Source organism: Triturus cristatus, chromosome 2_2, assembly GCF_964204655.1.
Source record: "Triturus cristatus chromosome 2_2, aTriCri1.1, whole genome shotgun sequence".
NCBI classification, from domain to species: domain Eukaryota; kingdom Metazoa; phylum Chordata; class Amphibia; order Caudata; family Salamandridae; genus Triturus; species Triturus cristatus.
This window is the reverse complement of record NC_140582.1, coordinates 409,133,472-409,155,719: the sequence shown is the minus strand read 5'-3', so window position 1 is coordinate 409,155,719 and position 22,248 is coordinate 409,133,472. Positions and strand designations below refer to the sequence as shown.

The 22,248-nt window shown below is 43.0% G+C and overlaps 1 protein-coding gene across 2 annotated transcripts in view; it reads right to left on the bottom strand.

The window, feature by feature from the left end:
* SCLT1 (sodium channel and clathrin linker 1) overlaps positions 1–22,248 on the bottom strand; it is a 589,184-nt gene that overhangs the window by 354,157 nt on the left and 212,779 nt on the right. For both annotated transcript variants that reach the window (XM_085641492.1, XM_085641491.1), the window contains exon 11: positions 13,371–13,548. In XM_085641492.1, coding sequence (XP_085497618.1) covers positions 13,371–13,548 — 178 coding nt within the window. The remainder of the gene's footprint in view (positions 1–13,370; positions 13,549–22,248) is intronic.

The following is a 22,248-nucleotide window of genomic DNA, read 5'->3' as shown; positions in this document are numbered from 1 at the left end:
TAAGTATTGGCTCATAACCAAATCAAGAGACAATAGCTTCCTTTCAGAAATATACAAGCACTGCCTAAAGGGGTAGAATCACGTAAAGTCGGAATGGCAAAAGTGATGGAAAAAGGAACTGTAAACGACTCTGGACACTCGGAAATAAAATGCAGTACTTCAGAGAGAGAAAATCACAGCAACTAACACAGTAATTAAAGGAACATTAATAAAGTGGCATCATACCAGTATTACACCCCAATACATTAAATGTATGGAATATTATTACATTTCAAGACAGCTGTTGTGGGTATGAGGGGGCGGGCTCACTTTTGCACTTCCTCTGGCACAGTCCCAAACTCACTAGATATTGGGAAGAAGTGCTGAACGATATTGATATAATGTATGACTGCCCACTTCTCAGATATACAGCTTAAATAATTCTCTGGGTTTATGACAAACTCACACGCCACTTAGGGCCCAGGAGAAAGTTGATAACATCCCTCCCATGTGTGGCCATACAAGGGGGCTTGGGGTACTGTTAGACATGTCAGCCTGTAGATGGTCTTCCCCAAAATGTTTTGCCTACTCCCATATTTTTGCTGGATTGTTTTTGTTGGCCTTGGGACTCTGTGCACTTTATCACTGTGAACCAGCGCTAAAGTGCTAGGGCTCACTCCTTGAAACATGGCAAAATTGGCTCACACCTAATTGGCCTATTAAATTTACTTATAAGTCTCTAGTGATGTGGTATACTATATACAAGGAGCTGGTAAATTAAATGCTACTAGTGGGCCTGTAGCACTTATTGTGCCACTCACTTAGGTAGCCCTTTAAAACATGTCTCAGGCCTGCCACTGCAGCCTGTATGCAGTTTTAAACTGCCAATTCGACATGGCAAATTAAGCCTTTTGCCAAGCCTACAACTCCTTTTTTAGTACATAAAGCTCTCCCACAAGTAAACCTTAAACAGCCCATGGGGCAGGGTGCACTGTATTTTAAAATTTGGACATGCATGTTTAAGTTTTACATGTCCTTGTACTGAAAAACTCACAAATTCATTTTTCAATGTTGTGAGGCCTAAATCTAAGATAGGATATCACTGGGTTACCTAATTATATTTAATAAGTGATAACTTTTGTTTGGAAGCAGGTAGAAATATCATGGTTGGTGTCTATGAAATTACACAATTTAAAAATCCTCTTTAATGTAAAGTCAGATTTTAAGTCACAATTCTGAAAATGTCTTTTTTTTAAAGTTGACATTTTCTTGTTCTCATCATTTGGTCCCTGCAGCCAGTTTCCTGTATCATATGGCTAGGTGTAGTTGGCAGTTGGTCTTTGTGTATTCCTCCCAGAGAGCCAAACAGTAGATAGACTGGGTGTTGGAAGGAAAGGCCATCGAAGGCAAGAAGGGTGGAAGGGGAGTTGTGAACAATTCTACTTGCACTTCAAAGACACGGTCAGCTCACGCACAAATAAACTCACAATAGCCTATTGTGCCTGCAGACAGACGGAGACCAGGGCAAGGAGGCAGGAAATTCCAGACTCTTCTGTAAGGGGGAAACACCAAAACCTTCTTCCATTTCAAAGTAGTCACCAGGTATAAAAATAGGGCTCTCTGATCCACGCTTCAGTTCAATTCTGGACCTGTGGAAGGCTTCTCAGAGGACTGTCCTGCTATCTGTTGCCTGTTGTGTACTTCAAAGAACTGACCTGCTGCACCAAGAGGACTACCCTCACACAGGGCACAGGGCACAGGGCTGTCTAAAGCCTGCCCTGTGCCCTCTGAGGATTGCATTGCTACTTAAGATCTGCTTTCCTGCTTGAATCAAAGACTTTCAGAGTTACTCCAAGGTTCTGGGCCTCAGGGACAGAAAAGGCTACAACCATCTTGAATCCCCACCTGGACCCATCCTGAGTAAGCCCTGACCCTCCAAGTGCTGCCTCTCCAGACCTAGAGACTTGAAAGTGGTGCTAAAGGTGCCCAGATAGCCCAAATAAAAAACTTGGGACTTAGAACATTTTCTACAAAAAATTACACTGAGAACCGAGAGGAGACCAGGACCTACCTGCTCACAGATCCCCCCCAAGGTGCATAGCTGGTCAGCCTGACTTTGAGGCAAATCCTGCTACGTTATTCTCCACAGCAGATAATCTTGTTCAGAGGCTCCTCGCAAAAGGGGTATTGGCCTCGTGGAGCCCTCATCTGCTACAGCCTGCAGCTTTGTCCACTGGAGATATTCGACTTCTGTAACAGAGACTAAGTCTAAACGTAGAAATCTTTACCGTTACTCCGTCCAGCAGCTCCCACCCTTTAACACCTTCTCCCCAGACACAGCTGGCTGCCTTGCCCTGCTGAAATTTACCTTTTCAGAAATTTTTCTTGAAAAATTCTTCTAAATCTAAAGGTAAGCGGAGACTGGGCACAATCTTCTACATGCATCCGAACTGCTTTCTATCAGGGTTGGCCATAACATTCGAGGTTGCCCCGGTTTCATGCGCCTAGATGTCTGCAAATGACGCTTTGGTCTTTGAGGCGCTATTTTCCCCTTTAAACTTTAAAAATACAGATGCATGAATACTTTACACATTGCCTCTAAGGTAAACCTCATATATACAAAAAAACCAAAGCACTATAAACAGAATTGGAAAATTAGGAGACGAAAGGGGGGTATCACTTGTCACAGGATACGATATGGCGCTTTCCTAGTGTTGTGAATGTAACTAAAGGAGGGTTATTGATGTGGTGCAACAGGTGAGGGAAAACCCCTAGGCCCTCAATTATGGACACAGGTTCGTATACAAATAACAAGTCCTGTGCACACGCATATAAGTAGCTACAACATTAAAGGTAATCGTTGTTTGAGAAATGATGAAAAAGTATTCTTTCTTCAGGTGTATATTTAATGGCGTATTGCTTCACAGGCATGTTGTTATTAGAAATGGAAAATTAGTACAATGTCCAAACAGTCAGGACTTCTTTTAAAAAGACAATTCTTTTTATTACAGAATGTAGACTATCATGTATTCTTCAAGAGCAGATATTTCACTAATTCTTTCTTCAGAGGTGAACAGCCAACACGTGTTTTCTCAAAACATGACTTTTTCAAAGCTTGGGAATGGATACGTGGGCAGTCACTCTTTAGGAGCAGCAAAGTCCAAGATTGCGCAGATATGAATCAAACATACTGGTCTTAATCCAATCTGTAATTTAACTTTGGTAGTAGGGTGTATTTAACCATTACAGCAGCACATCAACATATTGATTTTCACTGAATTTACTTCTACCCATAGTAAATATTTGTCTGTACACGAGGTGCGATTACAAAACCACTACTACCTAATATTTCTAAGTTAAGCCTGACTACTTTTGTGCCAAGCTGCCAGAAGGTTAAGCACAGGTTAGCTTAGTGACTTTTTCTGGTTCACCCTGACAGGTATTGTGGCTGTTGCTAAAAATATACTACCATCCAGTACACTTGAAAGACTTTAGGTTGTGCAACACTGTGCTGCAAGAATCTCGCTGGGTCTTCCTTATTGGGTTCAAATTTCTGTTCATCTTTAGATATTACACTGGCCTAAGTCAGATAAGTGTTTCATCTTTAAAAGACTATGTATCAAATTCAAAGCACATCATGGTCGGGGACTAGAATTCATTAAACAACTGATCGCCTGGTACCCTATCGGAAGAACATTACACTACTCTTCAGCCAATCTATTTCTGAATCAGAAGATTAACATGATCAGACAAGGAGGTAGAAGTTTTTCATACCAGTAAGCGGTCAAGTGAAACTGTATTCCTCTATATCTAAGAAGTGAAACAGACATCTTGAAATTCTGGAAAAACCGTAAAACATGGTTACTCGGTATGTAAGCCTGTTCCTTCATTAGTATCTTTCAGTACTTAGTGCCAGGATGCCTCCGGTCAATTGTGTCCTCCATAAACCAAAAATACAAATATAAACAGCCCGGCCCGAAGTGCCACGCCAGGGCCCCACTGAAAGAGAACACAAGCAACCAAGACTGGCTTCTGCCTAATTAGGCCTCTTTAGTGAGGTATAGCTTGAGTCCTGTGGCGCAGTATCCAGGGGACGCATGTCTGGGCATACCTGTCGCACTAAAATAAAAAAATGAGCGGAATGCTTGTTTTTATCTTAGTCACTGGTAGTTACTGGATGGGTCTTGAGCGTATAGGATTTGGTCCACTATTTCTAAAATAAATCACATTGTTCATGCTGCACACATTTTCACACTTCTTATTTGCTTGAACTGTAGAACCACTGGAGTGTACGTTTCAAGCGGTCCTCTGAAAATTGAGGTGTAAAAGAGGAAGATACTAAACAACCAGTGTCAATGTACTTGGGCAATACCCATATTTACTTGAGGAAACCCAACGAATCTGTGTTGATACCTTTAAGAGAGCTGACTCAATTTTGGGGTTGTAGAGACTATACATTAACTGAATAACATTTTAACTATTCTTGTTAGGGGGCTGAAAGGACTGAATACAACTAAAAACCCAGAGGTGGACCTGGTATGGGAAGCGAAATGGTTGAGCATTATGGTGTCACACTATGGAAAAATTCCGTAATTCCTTCACATGGAAAGGGTCTGAGGTGGTTTGAAGTGATTGGCTGAATGGTGGAATAAATATGCTCTGTCAGTAGGGTAGGGTTTCTCCTGCTAAACAATATTTCTAGTGCACGGAATATATACATTGCATGGCACCATGTCCCTGCTTTTGCAGCGGTTCTTCAAGAAATTGAAGCAACTCCTGATTTCTATGTTCTGGTCAGGTAGTCAAAAAAAGGATACACCTGACACTTTTAGGTACCCAGGGTACATGGGGGTTGGGACTGCCTCCCATTAAGCTATACTGCAGGGCGTTCAAATTAGATGGGTAAATGTGGAGAATAGCTGGGAGAATCCTCTGTTGAAAGGGACCAGTCTCAGTTCAGGATATTCCTATGCAGTGTAGGAATACTCAGGTTGGCTGTCCGTATGTTATTAGGCTTGTAGGAAGAACATGTGTCACAGTGGGAAAGAAAGCAGCAATATAAAAGTTCTAAAATATTGCTCTCTAGTTTGAGATAGATATGCAATTGTCGACTACACAACAGCTCACTGAGATTGCATAAGGCATACCCAGTGAGCCAGAAGGAAAGAGGTTGTTAAACCCTTGGAGAACTTTAGCCTTCAGGCAAATGTGTTACTTTGGCTGCAGCATGGGGTGTATATAATAGGCACAAGTTAATTTCTTCAGTACACCTATGTTGTTTAGAATACCAAGGAAGTATGAAAAACATTTCCAGAGGTTCTATAGGTTACATTAGCAATGCTAACAATGCTTTGCTTGGTACAAGCATTGAGACTGATGGCTAATTTCTATCAGGCCCTAAAACTAGATAGTAGCAGTAACCCAAAGGTGACCACGAAAAAAATGGATATCCAATTGCTCAAAGCCAAACCGGATAAGGAATGCGATAAAGTGTGCATGCAAATGAAAAAGGTTTAAAATAATGTCAGGTTTAAATCAGTGCAGTTTAATTACCTACATTTTAACCTATTTAACACTGCTGAAGAGAAGGATTTATTCAGAGTGCTCATCAGATTGTCTATGGTGCAGCGAGGCAAATGCAAATGTTGTAGAAATGCTTTCACATACAGGCCTTTTGGTTAGAGATGCTGAACGGACTAAAACCGATTACAGGAGGACTGCCCAAGCGGACACTGAAGGAGAGAGGCAGTGTATTTTATGAACAGTCTGTGAAAAGAAGCAGGGGAAAATAAAGTGTACATTTGAGGCTCGGTAGGGAGACTGGGGCTATATTAGAGCACAAACACCTAAACCTAGTAGCTAGATAAGTTATATGTTGGAGTGGGTTAAGCAGAGGAGAGTCAGAGGAAAAATACAAAGGGTGATGGCAAATTCACAGAACATTTAGTGGACAAGGATTCAAGAATTTTCAAGCACACTGGATGCTCAACCTCCATGATGTCACATGAATCGCCTTCTCAGCAGATGATTTAACCGTTATCATTTTTGTGAAGCCCTAGAAAATGGAATTTTATATTCGCTCAAATACAAAAAGTGGCAGTATTGTTGCCTGTTTAATACCAACAAGAAGACTGATCACTAAATACACAAGACTGTAGTTGAAGCAGTGCTACTGCTGAGAAAGAAGTACTGGGCTCAGTGCACGGATGTGGAATTGCTTTCAGACCAGTTATATACAATGTAGTATTTGTTGTCAATGTCCTCATATGTCGCATAAGTTATTTGTCGACTTGTTCAAAAAGGTAAAACAAAAATGATACCTTTGCTTTCAAAGTTATTGAGTGTTGTCTAGAGTTTTATACTGCATCTAACACTAATCACCTCCTATTTATTTATTTTGAAAGTTTTATATAGCGCAAACATGACCACAAGGGTATCAGAGCGCTTTACAGATTATGCATCACAAGGTAATAAGCATACAAAACAGAATAACCAAAACGACAAATTCAAAGTCAAAATTGTCCAGCATTCTCATGAAGGCACAGCAAAACACATCATAAACAACAGAGGGAGCAAAAAGATCACAGTCTACAATTGTCCGACCGACTCATGAACAAGGTGGCTGGGCAAGAGTCAACGGGTATGGACCCAGAATCAGAGGAAGGTGCCAGGCTAAGGCAGGAATTTCTTTATCAGTAGCCCTTGACTTCTTTTTTTTTTTTTTTTTTTTTTTGAAAACTCATTTTATTTTGCAAGAAAAACAAGGTCACAAAAGACAGTATCATCAAAGCCATAGAGTTGCTGCCACCTCGGCGACACACGGTCACAGTGCAGGTCAGTATGCATTCACAATAGTCTGTTACCGGCTAGGTTTAGTCCACAGTCTCAAGCTTGACTTCTTTTTTGAAGAAGACAGTAGACAGGTTCACCCTGACTTCAGGGGGAAGCGAGTTCCAGATCCTCTGAGCCATCCCTAAGAAGGCTCGGTTATAGGTCTTTTTTTTGTGTGAATTTTTTTAGGTTTAAGCAAAAGGGAGCTGGTGCTTCTGGAGGCTCTAGAACCACAGGAGAGTTCCAGTTTCTGTGCCAGGTACAACGGCGTCTTGAAGTGGATGGCTTTGTGAGCCATGCATGCAATATTTTGCTGTATACGAGCTTCATATGGCAGCCAATTCAGTCCCCGCAAGTCCGGGGTGATATGGTGGTATTTTTTTGTGCCAGTTAAGAGCCTCGCAGCAGAGTTGAGGGTAGCCCTAAGAGGAGCCGTCCTCACTCTGGGCAGGCCACAAAGTGTTGCACTACCATAGTCCAGCTTTGAGATCACTAATGCTTGAACTGCAACCTTTAGGTCATGAGCAGGGAGGAAGGGTTTGAGCTTCCTAAATAAGCTGAGTTGGAAGTTTGCTCCTTTAGTGAGGGAACTGATGTGCTTCTGCATTTTCAAGCTTTTGTCTAGAATGATGCCCAGAGATGATGCCGAGTCTACAAGGTGTGATCTGCAGTTAAGGGAAGTCAGCTGATTCAACTATTGCTCCATGACGAGGGATTGGTTGTGATCAGTAGGAATTCCGTTTTAAGAGCATTTAGCTTCAGGTGATTGCATGTCAGCCAGTTTTGTGTTTCCAGCAGGACTGAATTGAGGGACTGGATGTCTTCAGGGGAGGCGATCTTCAGGTATAGTTGGATATCGTCCGCATACATATGATAGCGAATGCTGGATGATTTTAGGATTTCTGTCAGAGGTTCCATAAACAGGTTAAAGAGCGTGGGGGACAATGCTGACCCTTGTGGCACCCCCAAGGTGACTGGTGCAGGGTGGGACAAGGATTGGTTCACCTTGAAGCTTTGGGATCTGTTCTGAAGGAAGGAAGAGAATCAGCTTAATACCGGCCCAGGCAGCCCCATCCTGTGCTCTAGGAGGTCAATTAGGTGATCATGTTTGACAGTATCAAATGCTGACGAAAGGTCCAGAAGGATCAGTAAGCACGACTCATTGTGATCCAGCATTCTGAGCACATCATCCACGATGTGCGTTAGCGCCGACTCTGTACTATGACCTGGGCGGAAACCGGATTAGCATTGATCCAGGAGTTGGAAATGGTCAATGTGATGCCAAAGTTGGGCAAGCACACATTTCTCCAAGAGTTTTGCCAAGGTGGGGATGTTAGTGATTGGGCGAAAGTTAAGAAGGTCCATGGGATCCGCATTTGGTTTCTTTAGGATCGGGTAACCTGACCTGCTTTAAAGCAATCCGGAATAGCCCCTTGCATAAGAGAAGAATTGGCGATTGTCGTCCAGAGTGTTAGTAAGGCGGATCTCACTTCCAGGAACAGGTTCGATGGCAGGGGGTCGTTGTAGTGATTGGAAGGTTTCAAGGTCAACAGCATTTTGCGCATAGTGTATTCATCCACGGTTTGGAACAAACTCCAGGATGCATTGTTTTTGAGGCGGCAGTGATGTGAGGGTTCAGTGATATTCGACTCCGAGGGGCAAAGGGTGATCAGCGGCCCACTCGAGATGTGATTATGGGCCGAGCGTAGTTCAGACTCGATCTTAATAGTCTTCTCTGTGAAGAAAACAGCTAATTCTTCACAGTTCTGCAGTGTCCGTTGACCCGGGACCGAGAGGTTACGATGATTATTAGATTGGGACTTGATAATTTCTAACAGTTTTTTCGGACAGTTTTTTGCTTGATCTAGTTGAGTTCTGAAGAAGGTAGCCTTCGAGCATCTGATGCGTTTGTTGTATATGCTTCGCAAGGATCTCAGGTGACAAAGATGTTCAAGGGAGGGATATGATCGCCACTTACTTTCTGCAAGGCTTAAATTCCGTTTTTCGGCATTAAGACTATCATTGAACCATGGTTTGGAGACCTTAGCAGACACTCTTAAGCTGAAGTGGTGTCACTGAGTCAAGTACATTAAGCATTGCATAGTTATAGAGGGCCGTCAGGTCATGGACATCATACAAGTAAGTTCAAAGGGGAGTGGCAAGATGTTTTCACAGATCTCCGTCAGGTCTTGCGAGCTGATGTTCCGTAAACATCTTTTTAACTGTTTTGGGTTCTTAGGTTGGGATCAGCTTGCTCTTACCAATTCAAGGACGAGGAAGGTGATGCAATAGTGGTCAGTCCAGTCACAAGGGAGGGTCGCCTCCAGGTAGAAGGATTTGGGCTTACCAATGACAAGATCTAAAGTGGCTCCTTTGATATGTGTTGGGCTGTCACATATTTGGATAAGGTTAAGGTGAAGTAGGAAGGATTTAAGGCTATTGACCAGCACGTCGTTTACATCATTCCAGTGGAGTTTGAAATCACCCAGAAAGATCTGAGTGCCAGGAAAATCCACATTGGCCGAAATAACGTCCATGATCTGTTCTGTGAAGGGAAGGTTGTCGCGAGGTGGGTGGTAGAACGCGTGCAGTTTGCAAGAGTGATTGTTGCCCTCAGTCACTTCAATGCATAGGTATTCACAAGAGGGCAGGAGGTCGGCATGAATGACTTTCACTAGTAGATTACTACGATGTAAGCATGTGATGCCTCCCCCGTGGCCACTGGTTCTGTCCATCCTAATGATATCAAAGTTGGGAGGCATTAGAAGGTCAAGGATGGGAGCGGCTGAGTCATTTAGCCAGGTTTCCGTCAGCATTACAAGGTCAAGATCCTGGACCAGAATGAGATCGGCAATATCCGCAGCGTGTTTAACAGCCGATCTGCGGTTTAGGAGCGCGTATTTGAGACTGATGGGGGTGTCTTTTGGTGGCGATAGAGTAGGGGTTGCTGTCATGAGGATGTTCTTGTTTAAAGTTCTTAAGTTTGGCCTAGGTACCCTGAAGGGATCCGTAGGGATTGATTCAATTGCATGCAAGTTTGAAGGGGGGAGGGAAGTGCCAGCTTGTATGAAAGTAGTAGAGAATTAATATCACTATCAGACAGGTAGGCTCTACACCTGGAGGTTTGAGAGGGGTCATTAGGGTGCGGAGTGGAGGGCCAACTAGGGGGTGAGTGTGTGGAGTGGGATGCAGTTCCCCTAGAATAGTGGGGGGAAGGGCGCCAGTAACAGCCACAGTCTGGGAGCGAGCGTAGATGGAGATTGGTCAAAAAGGAGCCGCTTAGTCGGGAGTTAACTAACAGATCCTCAGAAATGTGTGATAGGCTACAAACATCTGCCTTAAGTTGTAGTAGGGAGAGTGCAATCTCGTTAAGTCGGGCTTCAAATGAAGTGTGCGCATGGGGATGTGAGGCTAAGGTAAAGCCTTGATGTTCACGCTTGAAACCTAGAGAGTCAAGTGCCTGAAAACAGTAAATTAGTTACTCAACTGATACGCAATAGTATTGTGACAACTAGACATTAATGATAAATGACAGTACCCACACAAGACATTTCCCAGTAACCATTAATTACCCCAGGACTAGAAGAAAATGCCTCACATGGACCAACACAAATTAAAGACAAAAGGAGAGAGGCAGATGTCATGACGTAACAGCAGTCTCAATCGGGCAAAAAAGAGATGGGTGGTAAACTTGAACTATTCTCTGCCTCTGGTAATTTGGATTTACATTCAAGTCCATATTTTCCTTCTATGTGACTCTAGTCAGGGACCAACCATACCAACTATACACAAATCAGACTTGACCCAACTCCAACAGGACTAGCGCAGACTAAACTAGCAAGCAGCCAGTAACAAAAGCAACCCAAAAGCTGTTTCAGCTTTGTTGGGCCACATCAATAAAGCTAAGCTTGAACCCATAGCACAGAACATACAAGTTGCACTCAATTAGAAGAAAAAAAATGTAATAGCTGGAAAAGTACTTTAATAAAATGTAATACATTTGAAAATATGATACAGATCGAAAACAATGTAATAGAATTTTCTCAGACAACTAAACAACCTCAACTGTCTTTTTAGGTCCAATTGTCTTTATAGCTCCTTTGTAACAAGCCTTAGAATTTTGGGTAGCATGGAGCCACATGGCCAATGTTATCCATTAGGTGGGACAGAGGTCTTTGGACTGACTCAGCACTTGTCAAAAGCCTTTCGGTCTTTTAGAAAATATGGGGCATGACTGAAGCAATGCATGATGCCATAATGGTATGCCGGCTTTACTTTATAACGTTCCTCTATGGTACCCAAGTATGCTTCTAAAATATTGATCATCCCTAAAAAAAGTCAAATACCCTGGATTAAAAGGGTGACATTTAAAAATCCAAAAATGCCACTCTAAAAAACCCATCATCCCAGCTAGGTAACCCACTCACAAGCAAGTATTGGGTGCATCCTTGGTGAGCCAGTGTCCGAAAAGTGGTAGGGGACACAGTCCAGTCTACTGAAGTTCATATCCAGTCAAGGACTCTGGAAGACACTACCCAAGCCCCAATGCAACCCTAATCTGGGAAATTGTTTCTACTGCCAAATGATTCTTCCCAAGTTTCCAAACAGAGTTCCTTTTGAGCTGTTTCAGTGATCAGACCTTGCATGTCTAGATGTTTTATTGTCAGAGGTGATGGCTGTAACACAGGAAATGAGGGATGAGTAGATTTGCCTGCGGCAGGGTAAACCAGTACTGAAACAAATCAGAATGGTCTAGATTCCTGCCCAATAAGTACACCAATTTTAGGGGAAAAGGGCATTATGCAGGCTTGAATATCTGAGGTGGAAATGACCAGCCCAGCTCAATGGACCCCTATGCTCTCCAAACCATTTGCATACAAATGCCAAGGCCTCACACACAAGGACAAAAGAAATTCTTCATACATGTGCCACATATGGTGAATGCCACAAACTACAATTACGGGAACTAAGACAACCAATTACCGGGGAGAGGTACTCTCTCTTGCGTATAGAAAAAAAGCCTGCTTGCCACTAGTCCTTGCATAGTCTGGGTCGTAAAGGTTCCAGTCACACAACTTTGGGTCTAGTTTGAATGTTGAGCAAACCATACAGCAAAAGGAGCACCTGCAGTCATCATGCATAATTGTTGAGTTCACTGGGGAAAAGCACATAGTGCTATTTAGGACAATATAAAGGCAGGACAGCACAGCTTATTCAAATTTGTACAGAGAACAGGGCTATCCAGAAAAATGCAAAGGCAGGGAAGCACATCTTGCTACAATCCTTCTAGAGGACCTTTGTGCCAAACCCTTAAATTCCAGGACATTTCTTATTGTGTTTACAGTGCCTATCAGTAGATGCCCTAAATGGCAGTGATTTGCAGAGGGAACACACTAACTTTTCACTAGAGGCATGGCAAAGACTCTACTAGTCTCTCTGGAACACCTGACTTTTTTGTTCTAACCATTATTACTCTGCCCTTTGAGGTTACAACAGAGGACTTAGCACTCTAATTCTTACATTAGGTTCTCCCAATTGTTGCAATACTTAAACTTGAAAAGCAGAGTGGTGTGCTCATTTTCAAAGAATAAAACAAAACAAGTCAATAAGAAATTTGGGCTTTAATGATCATTAGAACTATAACACAATTATGCATTATATTTCAGTAAGGGTGTAGCTTTGGAGTGGAAATGAGAATGGAGGATCAACAGCAGAGCATCAAAAGTTACACTAAAGGGCATTTAGCGGAACTTCCAGGAGCTGTGAGAAAAGCGGCTGTACTACACCAAGGACAAATAACCTGTGAGGAAAGTTTTTTCATCAGAAGACAGTAAATAAATGTCCAGCAAAATGTCCCACGTACTTAGGGACTGATTTAGGGTTTGGCAAGCGGTTCTCCATCTGTCGGTGTGGCAGAGAATGCTCTGTCCACCACTTTGATGGACTACTACCCATCAAACTTAGATATCACTGCCAGCCCAGGTATGATCTCTGTAGTTTCAGAGGAAGTGCCATGATGGCGGTCCCTCTGAAGGTACCAAAAGTTTGGTGGATGACCCAGTCTGTTTTGGCTGCCATCTTTCAAACTTTTTGTTTTATAAAAATAAACTCCCAAACTTGGAGTTTGTTTTTTACTGACCCCCCACACTCCAGGAGTCCTTTTTTTGAGTGGGGGGGTCATTATTTTAATGGGTCATTATTTAAATTTTTCCATTCTGGAAAACCTGGCGGTGAGGACCAAAAAAAATACCTCATACTGTTAACCCTAAATAGAGCGGCATTGTGGTGCCTTTACTGCGATGGCCAACACTCCCATCAGGCTGTCGGAGTAAGCTTTCTGTTGACTGAGCAAACGGGGGCACCACTGATGGAAAGCTGACGGTCCGCCCGACTCTACATAGGGCAAACGGACAAAGGGTGTGACATTACATTTGCGACGGAGTACTTTGTCCACAACACTCCAAATAGGTCCCTTAATTGCTTATAATTGATGACTGTAGGGTTTTTTCAGCATGTAATTGTTAACATAATTAATACAAAAACAGTATAAGCAATTCTACCTCATCCTTTTGTAGGTTTGCTTCCTCCAAAAGCTGCATGCTGTCTCGTACTCGCTCCACTGACTCGTATTTTCCTTCTTCTAGCTCGCCACATTTGGCCTGCAGCTCACCAATATGTTTTTCAAGACTTGTTCTTTCACTTCTTAGTTGCTCTGCGTCTTGTGCAGCCACTCGCAACCTGCAAAACAGAGAATGCCTTAGCATAATGTTGAGTCACTGATGGAAAGAAGGATTCAAAATGAAACAACAATATATGTACCCTCAACATCTTTGGGAATGATGGATGTCCAGCCCCATCTGGGGAGAAGGGTGCCACGAGGCAGCCAAAGGTACAGCTCCAACTGCATGGGTTGAAGGGGTTTGCATTTATGTCACTGGGCGCATCCTACTATGGCACAGAAAATAGCGCAAGGGCAACCATTACCATACTTGCCTCTCAGGGTAGTGAAGAAGAGAAGTCACAGACTTATCAGGGAGGTAGTATGAGGGTACTTGAAATCAGCACTCAACAATCAACCAACAGAAACAATATAAATGTCCAGCCCAGTGCTCACCTTTTGAAGAAGATTTAAACACTCAGTTGCAAAAAATATTACACAAATACAAGGACCCTACAAGTCAGTGTCTCCAAGTATGAATGTCTCAAGGCCATACACCATCCTGCACGGTCTATGCCTCCCTCCCAGTATCCACTCCCCCTCCCCCTGCTATGGGTACCCCCTTTTATGAGTCAGGTATCAGAGTGAATCAAGATCAGGTGTAGAATTAAGCCCACAGTAAAATGTGCACTTAGTCTTTTTCAGGCTTCCTCCCTTCTATGGATGGATGGAATGTTCAGAATTCTTGTTCACATCCTGCTATTAGCAGCAGACCTCCTGCTTAGTCTTCAGGGGTTGTGGTGAGCCGAAACATCTGCTGAAGTGCATTGGAGGTCAGGTGTGTGCCCCATCCATCAGTGTACCTGTCAAGCTGCAGTGCCGGTATAAACCCATCTGTGGCAGTTATTAGATATTGTAGTGATGTGAGCCTTCCTGGGCTGAGGACAGGTGCAACCCATTTGAGGCTGGGGGTACTCAAATCAATTGCAGTCCTGATTGGACCAAAGGTAGACGCATCCTCAGTCGGGCCTCATGTAATCAGGCAATTGCAGCCCTCGTTAGGACCTAAGGCAACCATGAAGTTAGAACCCTCAATTAGACCTACAGTAATGACACAGTTGCAGCCCTCATCTGGGCCTAAGGCAACCAAGCAGTTGCATCCTTCATCAGTTCCTATGGAAATACCATCACACACTTCCAGCCCCTTCTGTTTCAACTATGAGCACAGTGTTGTGGCTCCCAGTAGGACCAGAGTGAGAGATAGATGAAGTAGTGAGAGGGGGCTCACAAGACACAGGGTCCTCCCTAGTTTACTTGTGTACCCTGCTCTCACTAGATATTACTGGGGACAAGCTGGACTCCTCTCCTCCTGGACAGTCTCTCCCCTCCTATATGGCCAGGCAGACTCCTTGTTTATCGCAGCAAGCACTTAAAGACTTCATGGTGCTTCAGGCATGTCCACAGCTCTTCCAGTAGAAAGTACTGACTTCAGGTGATGTCCCCATATCCCTCAGAGACTGTCTATCAGACAGACACTGGCCCAGATTATACAGCAGTTGTCTGAGTAGTCAGTAGAGCAATCCCTTACTTGGTCATAATGGTCTTAACATTGGAACTGGAGCAAAGGGGGGTGGTTTGGGTCCCACTTCTATACACAAAACTATGACTGGGGATGTCAATCTACTGTCTCAAACCATGGAACTAGCTTGAGGCAGTTCTTATTTCCAGTGTCCTTCTCAGGCTGCTCTCCAAACAAAGACTTTGTGGAGAGAGCTGCTTTACACAACAGACAGCCCTGGAGCGGTCTCTAGTCTGGAGCACCCACTACAGAGACACAAAGAGGTGTGATGTTTCTGCAAATGGCTGTCATCAGCACAACTGAAGGAGTAATTAGAGACACACAAAAGAGTAGGTGTCACCTTGAAATTTCAATACTTTTAACAACAGCGCCTGCAACCCTACTCACCCCGAACATGCACCAGATAACAGTGCTCTGAATGACTAATTAGAAGCTCCTTGCTAACATAAGGATTCATGGAATTTATAAAGGTGGTTCTCTGACCATCTTCCTCGCTTCAGTGTCTGGGTCTCCTCCATCCAGCTACAGGAACTCAGGCAATAGAGTTTCCTTGTCTGAGAACACATTCTTCACCCTCCCGCTAGTGCTTGGTCAGACCCGAGGCACCCACACAGGATCCCACTGGTCTCCATTACTCAGGGTCAGTCATACACAAAATGCATCACTGCACATGTGATACACACACGCCACACACACACACACACACACACACACACACACACACACACATATACCACCCCCCAACACACACACACACCCCCCCCCCCCCCAAAAGTTAAGGACAAGCACTAAGTAGTGAAAATGTACACAGGTGGGCCAGAAGGTCTCTATCCCCAGTGATATAGTTAAAAGGTCTAGTCACACTATGTTGCTCACAATGAAGGCATGCTTGGGTGCCCCAGCAGGTTGCAGTACATGTCTCAGTCCTCACAAAGTAAGGGACAGGCCTAGGCCTATGTACTCGTGCTTGGGTTACAATGATGCCAGGCCAAAAATAAAAGTCAGGATACCAGACATACATGGAGTTGGGATCTCAGGGAGGGGAACATAACCATATACCATGTAGGGTGCATTTTAATCCCAACAAAGCACAACAGATTGTGTCTTAACATTCTTAACCTCTGAAACAGTCCAGCACAATATTGGGACACTATAATCCTTTTACAGAGCTAACAGCTGGGCTATTTTTAAGATAACGATTCAGATGAAGGAATCCTATTTCTTAGAAACAAGTATATCAAACATATTAAACAGAAAAGCATTAAGGCACGTTTTCGGTATTCTGAACAAAATCAAATTGTGTACCAGTCTGTTTTCAATGATGCCCATGGACAACCGGGACACAGCAGTGAACATAGGTTTGTGAGGCAAGGAGCTTAGGTGATTACTATATCACTCCATTTTATTTTATTTATTTTTTATTAAACATTTTATTGAGGTTAACAATGATTCACAGTCCGATACAATTAATTATGCCATATTAGAGTCAGTACAATCATTTACCAATTCTTGTGTCACGGAGAGTTCACCGCTTATACAATTAGACTTGCTATGTGAACTAGTCCCTTAAATTGTAAATGTGTTGTGTGACGACCACTAATGTTCTTCTTACGCTTTTTTAATCACTCTGGTCTGGATCTGAGTCCCTTGGTGGTGGGGTACACAAATTCCCATGAAATTCGTTCCATCTGCCCCATACCCTCTTCCATTTTTGAGGACAACCTCTATTAATAAAGACTGCTTTTTCTGCCACCATGGCCCCGTCTAGCAGCACACCATTGTTTATGAGAGGGGGCCACTGGAGCCCCCCGCTGCCAAGCAATATTCCGTTTAGCATAAGCCATACCCATGGTCGCCCAATTTTGCTCTATGTGGTTCAAGTCTGTTGGATCCCACACATTAAGTAGGCACTTCCTCGGTTCAAGGGAGATCACCTGACCACTAACCTTGGTGAGTGTGTCGAGTATGGCCTTCCAATAGGTAGCGATGCGAGGACAGTCCCATAGTGTGTGGTAAAAGGTACCCTCTGCCCCACAGCCTCTAAGGCAAAGCGGGGACTCCGCCCTTCCTATCTTATAGAGTGTGGTCCTGGTGTAGTAAGTTCTATGCAGTATTGTAAGTTGCACCAATTTTAGCCGCAAAGGGATTGCCACTTCTCGCAGGGAAGCGAGAACTTCCTGCCAGTCTTGTTCGTCCAGTTCGCCTATTTCAGTTTGCCATTTTTCCCTAAGGGTCTGGCTAGGGTCTGTTTGATTATTAATCAATTTGCGATATGTCAGGGATGTTGCTTTTTTGGTGAGGTGGTCTGTCAGTAGTCGGTCCTCCAGCGGCGAGGCGTCAGGGAGGTCTGTTCCCGGGGGTACCGTTTTTGTGAGAGCGTGCTTTATTTGTACGTATCTAAAGTACTCAGTCCCGGCCATTTGATATGTTGTTTGTAGCTGGGCAAACGTCACCACATCCCCTTTTTTCCATAGGTCCCAACCACAGAAATGCCTATTTGGTCCCACCGGGAAAAACCTTTACTGGTGCGTAGCCTGCCCAGCTTGGGAGAATCCCAGAGTGGTGTATGTTTTGTCATCACTCCTTCCCAGCCTAACGCTCGCTGTGCCACCGTCCAGATATGTACTGTGTGTGCTGTAGGGCCCCATAGTCCTTTCCTCCGTTTGCTGTCATACAGGGCTCCCATAATCCCCTCTGTACCCAAAACATGCCTATCCATACATAATGCAGGTTCGTCTTGCGGGGCATGGAGCCATTGGTTAATTACAATGAGTTGGGAGGGCCAATAGTAGAATTTGAAATTAGGGAGGGCTATTCCTCCGTCATACCGACTCCTCATAAGCTTACGCTGCGCTATCCGAGGGGGCCCTCCCTCCCATAGGAGGTATCCCACCTCCGCTTCGATCGCTTTGAAGTAGGAGTCAGGAACAGGTGACGGGGTGTTCTGTAGCACGTATAAGAATCTGGGCAGAGCCATCATTTTGAACAAGGCTGCTCTCCTGAGCAATGTCAGTGGGAGGGAGTGCCACCACCGCACATCACTGCGGAGTCTCTGCAGTGGGGGCAGGAGATTATGGTCGTAGAACCACTCCATTTTTTAACCGGACAGGAGAATGAAAACTATCATTAATAAAATACTTCAGTATTTCATGAGAGTAGCCAAGAGTTAAGAAGCAATGTTAGCTAGACTTGTCAAGCCACGATGACTATTTAACCATAATTAAAAAATTATTATTACTAACGACATATACATTTAAAATGTTTGGGTGCATTGGTGCTTTTATTTCATAAAAAGCTGTGGTATAAACTCCCCATATCTTGCAGGAAAGAGTGAAATTCAGAAAATATTTCATGGTTTCCTGTGATATAGAGCATTACACTCATCATGGCAGCTCCCACATCACCATACAGAGCTTTACCGTGGTCAGGGTCACTCAGAACTCCCAGATTCTTCGTTGCTAGAAGACAAACTGCTAGGAAAATATATGTCCCGATAATCCAGACTCCCGACATATAAAAAATTGATTAATAATGTACTCGATGCCCTTTTGCTAAGGAAGCAGTGGGCCCTGGACTTAAACGGCCTAGAGGACGATAAGTGGACGGCGGCCCTGGCGTACCCAAGAAAGGTGGCCATATGGGCGGGGTTCCGCTAAGTTCATCTTAAGGTACCACACTGATCCTATTATGCTCAACAAACTATGTTCAAGCTGGGCAGGGCGATCCTGGAGTGTTGTAGGTGCGGCTGGGGAATACTGTATGGGAATGCCCGATAATACAAAGGTTTTAGGAATCGGTTGTGGAATGTATGGGTGCGCTCTGCAATGGTATTGTGACTTCCTCTGCACAATTGTGCCTATTAAATATCAGCAGGGAAAGAGATCTCAATAGCATGGAGCAAACATGCATAACATAGGGACTGGCAATAGCCAAACGGAATATTGCAAGACTGTGCTGGGCGGAGCAAGTGCTGCAACTGAGAGTCAGGAAAAGGGACATGGACTGGTGTATGAGGGCTGTGGCTGTCCCCAAAAATGGACAAAAATTTGGGAAAGTTGGAATGGCTATAGGGGTAATATCTGTGACTATCTTACCCCCACTGCTCTCGAGGGGTTGACAATTGAGCAAAAATAACTGTACTGAGGGAAGGGGAGGAAAGAGATGCAGGTGATGTATGTTTGTACCAACTGAAAATGTCAGTGCACAACAATGTTTTGAATATGTTCATCCTTGCAATGTCAATAAAAAGATTTTTTTTTAAACCATTTACAATAGTGGTAGAATTCTTTTGGTAGCTTGTCCTAAACCAAAGATAGCAGAATTATGATTTTATTCTGAACTTTCTTTTGTCTCATAGGATAACTACAACACTGTAGTGACTTATTTAATATTTAAAAGTAAGGTTCATTCCTGTCAAAAACTGCACAGCATACTTACAGTAAAGTAAAAATGTACATAGGAAGACCTTTTTTTGATTTGCTAATAATGTTGTCGCTGTTTGATAAATCTGTACGCAACTTTTACAAAAAAAAAAAAATGTATCCAGTTCGACTCCCTCATGAAAAGTCTCAGGCTAATCTACCAAGCGCAGGACAAGAAAAAGGGGATGGGGTGTGTTGTGAAGTCCAAATAATCCAAGATGCAGCTTGTGAGAATTAAGATGAAGTTTAATGTCCAGTTACCAGAGGAACTTCAGCCACATTAGTGCTTCTCCAATCCCACCGTCAACTTTTCTCTACTCTTAACATACAAATATTCTAATAGAACAGAGGCCAGGACAAATGCAACTGTTAAAGGGATATGGGGGAGGGAAGGAACATACCAGAAAACATAACAATGTATACAAGTAATATTACTGTACAATACAACATGGGTGTCTCAAAATTTGTATTTCTTGTGTAAATTCCCATCGGACACTTGTCTACAATAAAGAAAAAACAGCTAATCGGAATGATACCAAACTTAGGAGCCAGTAATAAAGTGTGCTTTTCTGTGACTTGGTCTAAATCTGTTCAACTGTTTTAAAAGAAATTATAGTTTTAAAGAGGAGTTTGGTTGTGCAAGTAGGGGTTAAAAAGTAAGGTGTATTGGACCCTTGGTGTTCAGATATGCTCTGATTGACCAATTTAAAAGGGACTAACCAATCCTGACTGGTTGGCCACAACATGAACTATATGTTGCAGCAGTCATTATAAGGCTGCATAAAACTCTAGTTTAAGGATGGAAGCAATGCCATGACAAGAAGCTAACAAAGCAAGAACATGTACATTTGACCAGAGTACAAAAGAGAGTTCCTCATTAATCCTAGAGATAATTTAATCCAGTTTCCCACATAGTTAAAATCAATTATATATTCTAGGAGGATCCCCCTGCTCCCATTGATGCCATTGTTGTTGCAGCCACTAGTCCACTGAAAATATTAGATGATCACATGACCATGCAATACCAAAATATCAAACACATCGCCCCTCTCCCAAAGCCATGACTATTCTCAATATCATGGAGCTACTCTTCCAAAAATGAAGAAAAGTCCCCCCAACATCAACATTGAAGTGAAAATCCTTTAACATCACCCAGTTGTGTAGTTTATAATAGGTAGAGAAAGGCTCTAATAATTGGATAAACAGTAAAAGCTGACACAAATCATCAAAACCTGAGAATTTACTCTGTTTGACAGAGAAAAGAACTGCAAAGAAAAGAAGGCATGCACAGAATCATTTTCTTTGGATATTTCGGTCAATTGAATTAAAGGAAGCCTCTGGCATCATGAGGAAAATCTATCTTTAACAAGCCACGGAAATGTGTTAAATGCTTCAGCTGTCTCCAGAAAAGAAATTAGTGCTTAAATCATAAAAAGAACAGCTTTATGGGTCGCAGGTTTATGTCTAGCAATAATATAAAGTTGTACATTTTCATGGGCTCAACAATTGTGATTGTGACAATTTCCAGAAATCTCAACCCCAATGATGAGACATTGTTTATTGTGGATCAGAACTTGTTCATGCACTACCGCAGCCTGATCTACACCCTTTTCTAAACAGTGACAAATGCTGAAGGTGTGATAAAGGTGATGCCTCACTTGCACATGAGTACTTCATGCCCATCTCTATCTACTTTTTGTGGGGAGAAACAACAATCAGATCAAACATATACTGCCCATTAGAACTTGGAGCATTAGAGAACTATTTCCACTCTTTCTTCTAACAGTTAAAATTCTATTCCTTAGGCAAACGAATCATTAGACATTATGTTAAGCATTGCCATGCAGGCAGTAACAAGCATTTGAAGAACATTGTGCCACAATCCTCTTTCACAGGTGGCTATAAGCAACATTGGGAACAACTCTGTGTTCTGTCATATGTGGTCGCACCTTGAATTATTTCCTGACAAACCACCTCTAAGAAGAATATACACTGTTCCCGTAGAAGAGGAAGACATCCTAGCCTCCATAGTTTAATTGGCATGGGCCTACCAGAGTGCTGCTCCTTTATCCATACTTTCCACACTCATTTTCTCATATAGAATTGGTCAGCACACTCACAGGCTCATATTTACAAATCTGCAAATAAATGCTTGAATTTTTAAAACAGCTTGTTTTACCTACCTGAAACGCATTACTCTGAAAGTCATACTTATTCCTCATAGTTGCCCAACCAAGGAAATAGTGTTGTTTCCCGTCCTAGTTATCACTCTTTCCTCATCTCCCCCTTCTGCGTAGGTTCCTTTCAATGAATGTATATAACAGTGTAAATACCAGAACTATTTTTATTTCTTTATTTTACATATTTTTATATAGCGCGAACTTGACCCGAATCGGGTATCAGAGCGCTTTACATAGCACTAGTTGGATTACATGAGGACACATTCATTTTTGTTAGGCACGGGAAGATTAAGTGATTTGCCCAGAATCACAGGATGTTCAGCGTCATTGCCGAGACTCAAACCTAGTCCCCCAGATTCGAGGTCGACCGCCTTTGCCGTTAGGCCGACTCCTCTCCCCCAACTATATAGTAGACATCTATTTGCGCTAAACAATTTTTAAAGTAATGAAAGACACTGAACTAAAAAAAGGAAATATTGTTTCCACGAAAGAAAAAAGTCTTCCTATTTATGCTGTGAAAATATGGAGGTGCTTGAGGTTCTTTCACATCCAGCTCAAGAGATGTGAAAAACAACTGGGAGCGTTTGGAACAACCCACAA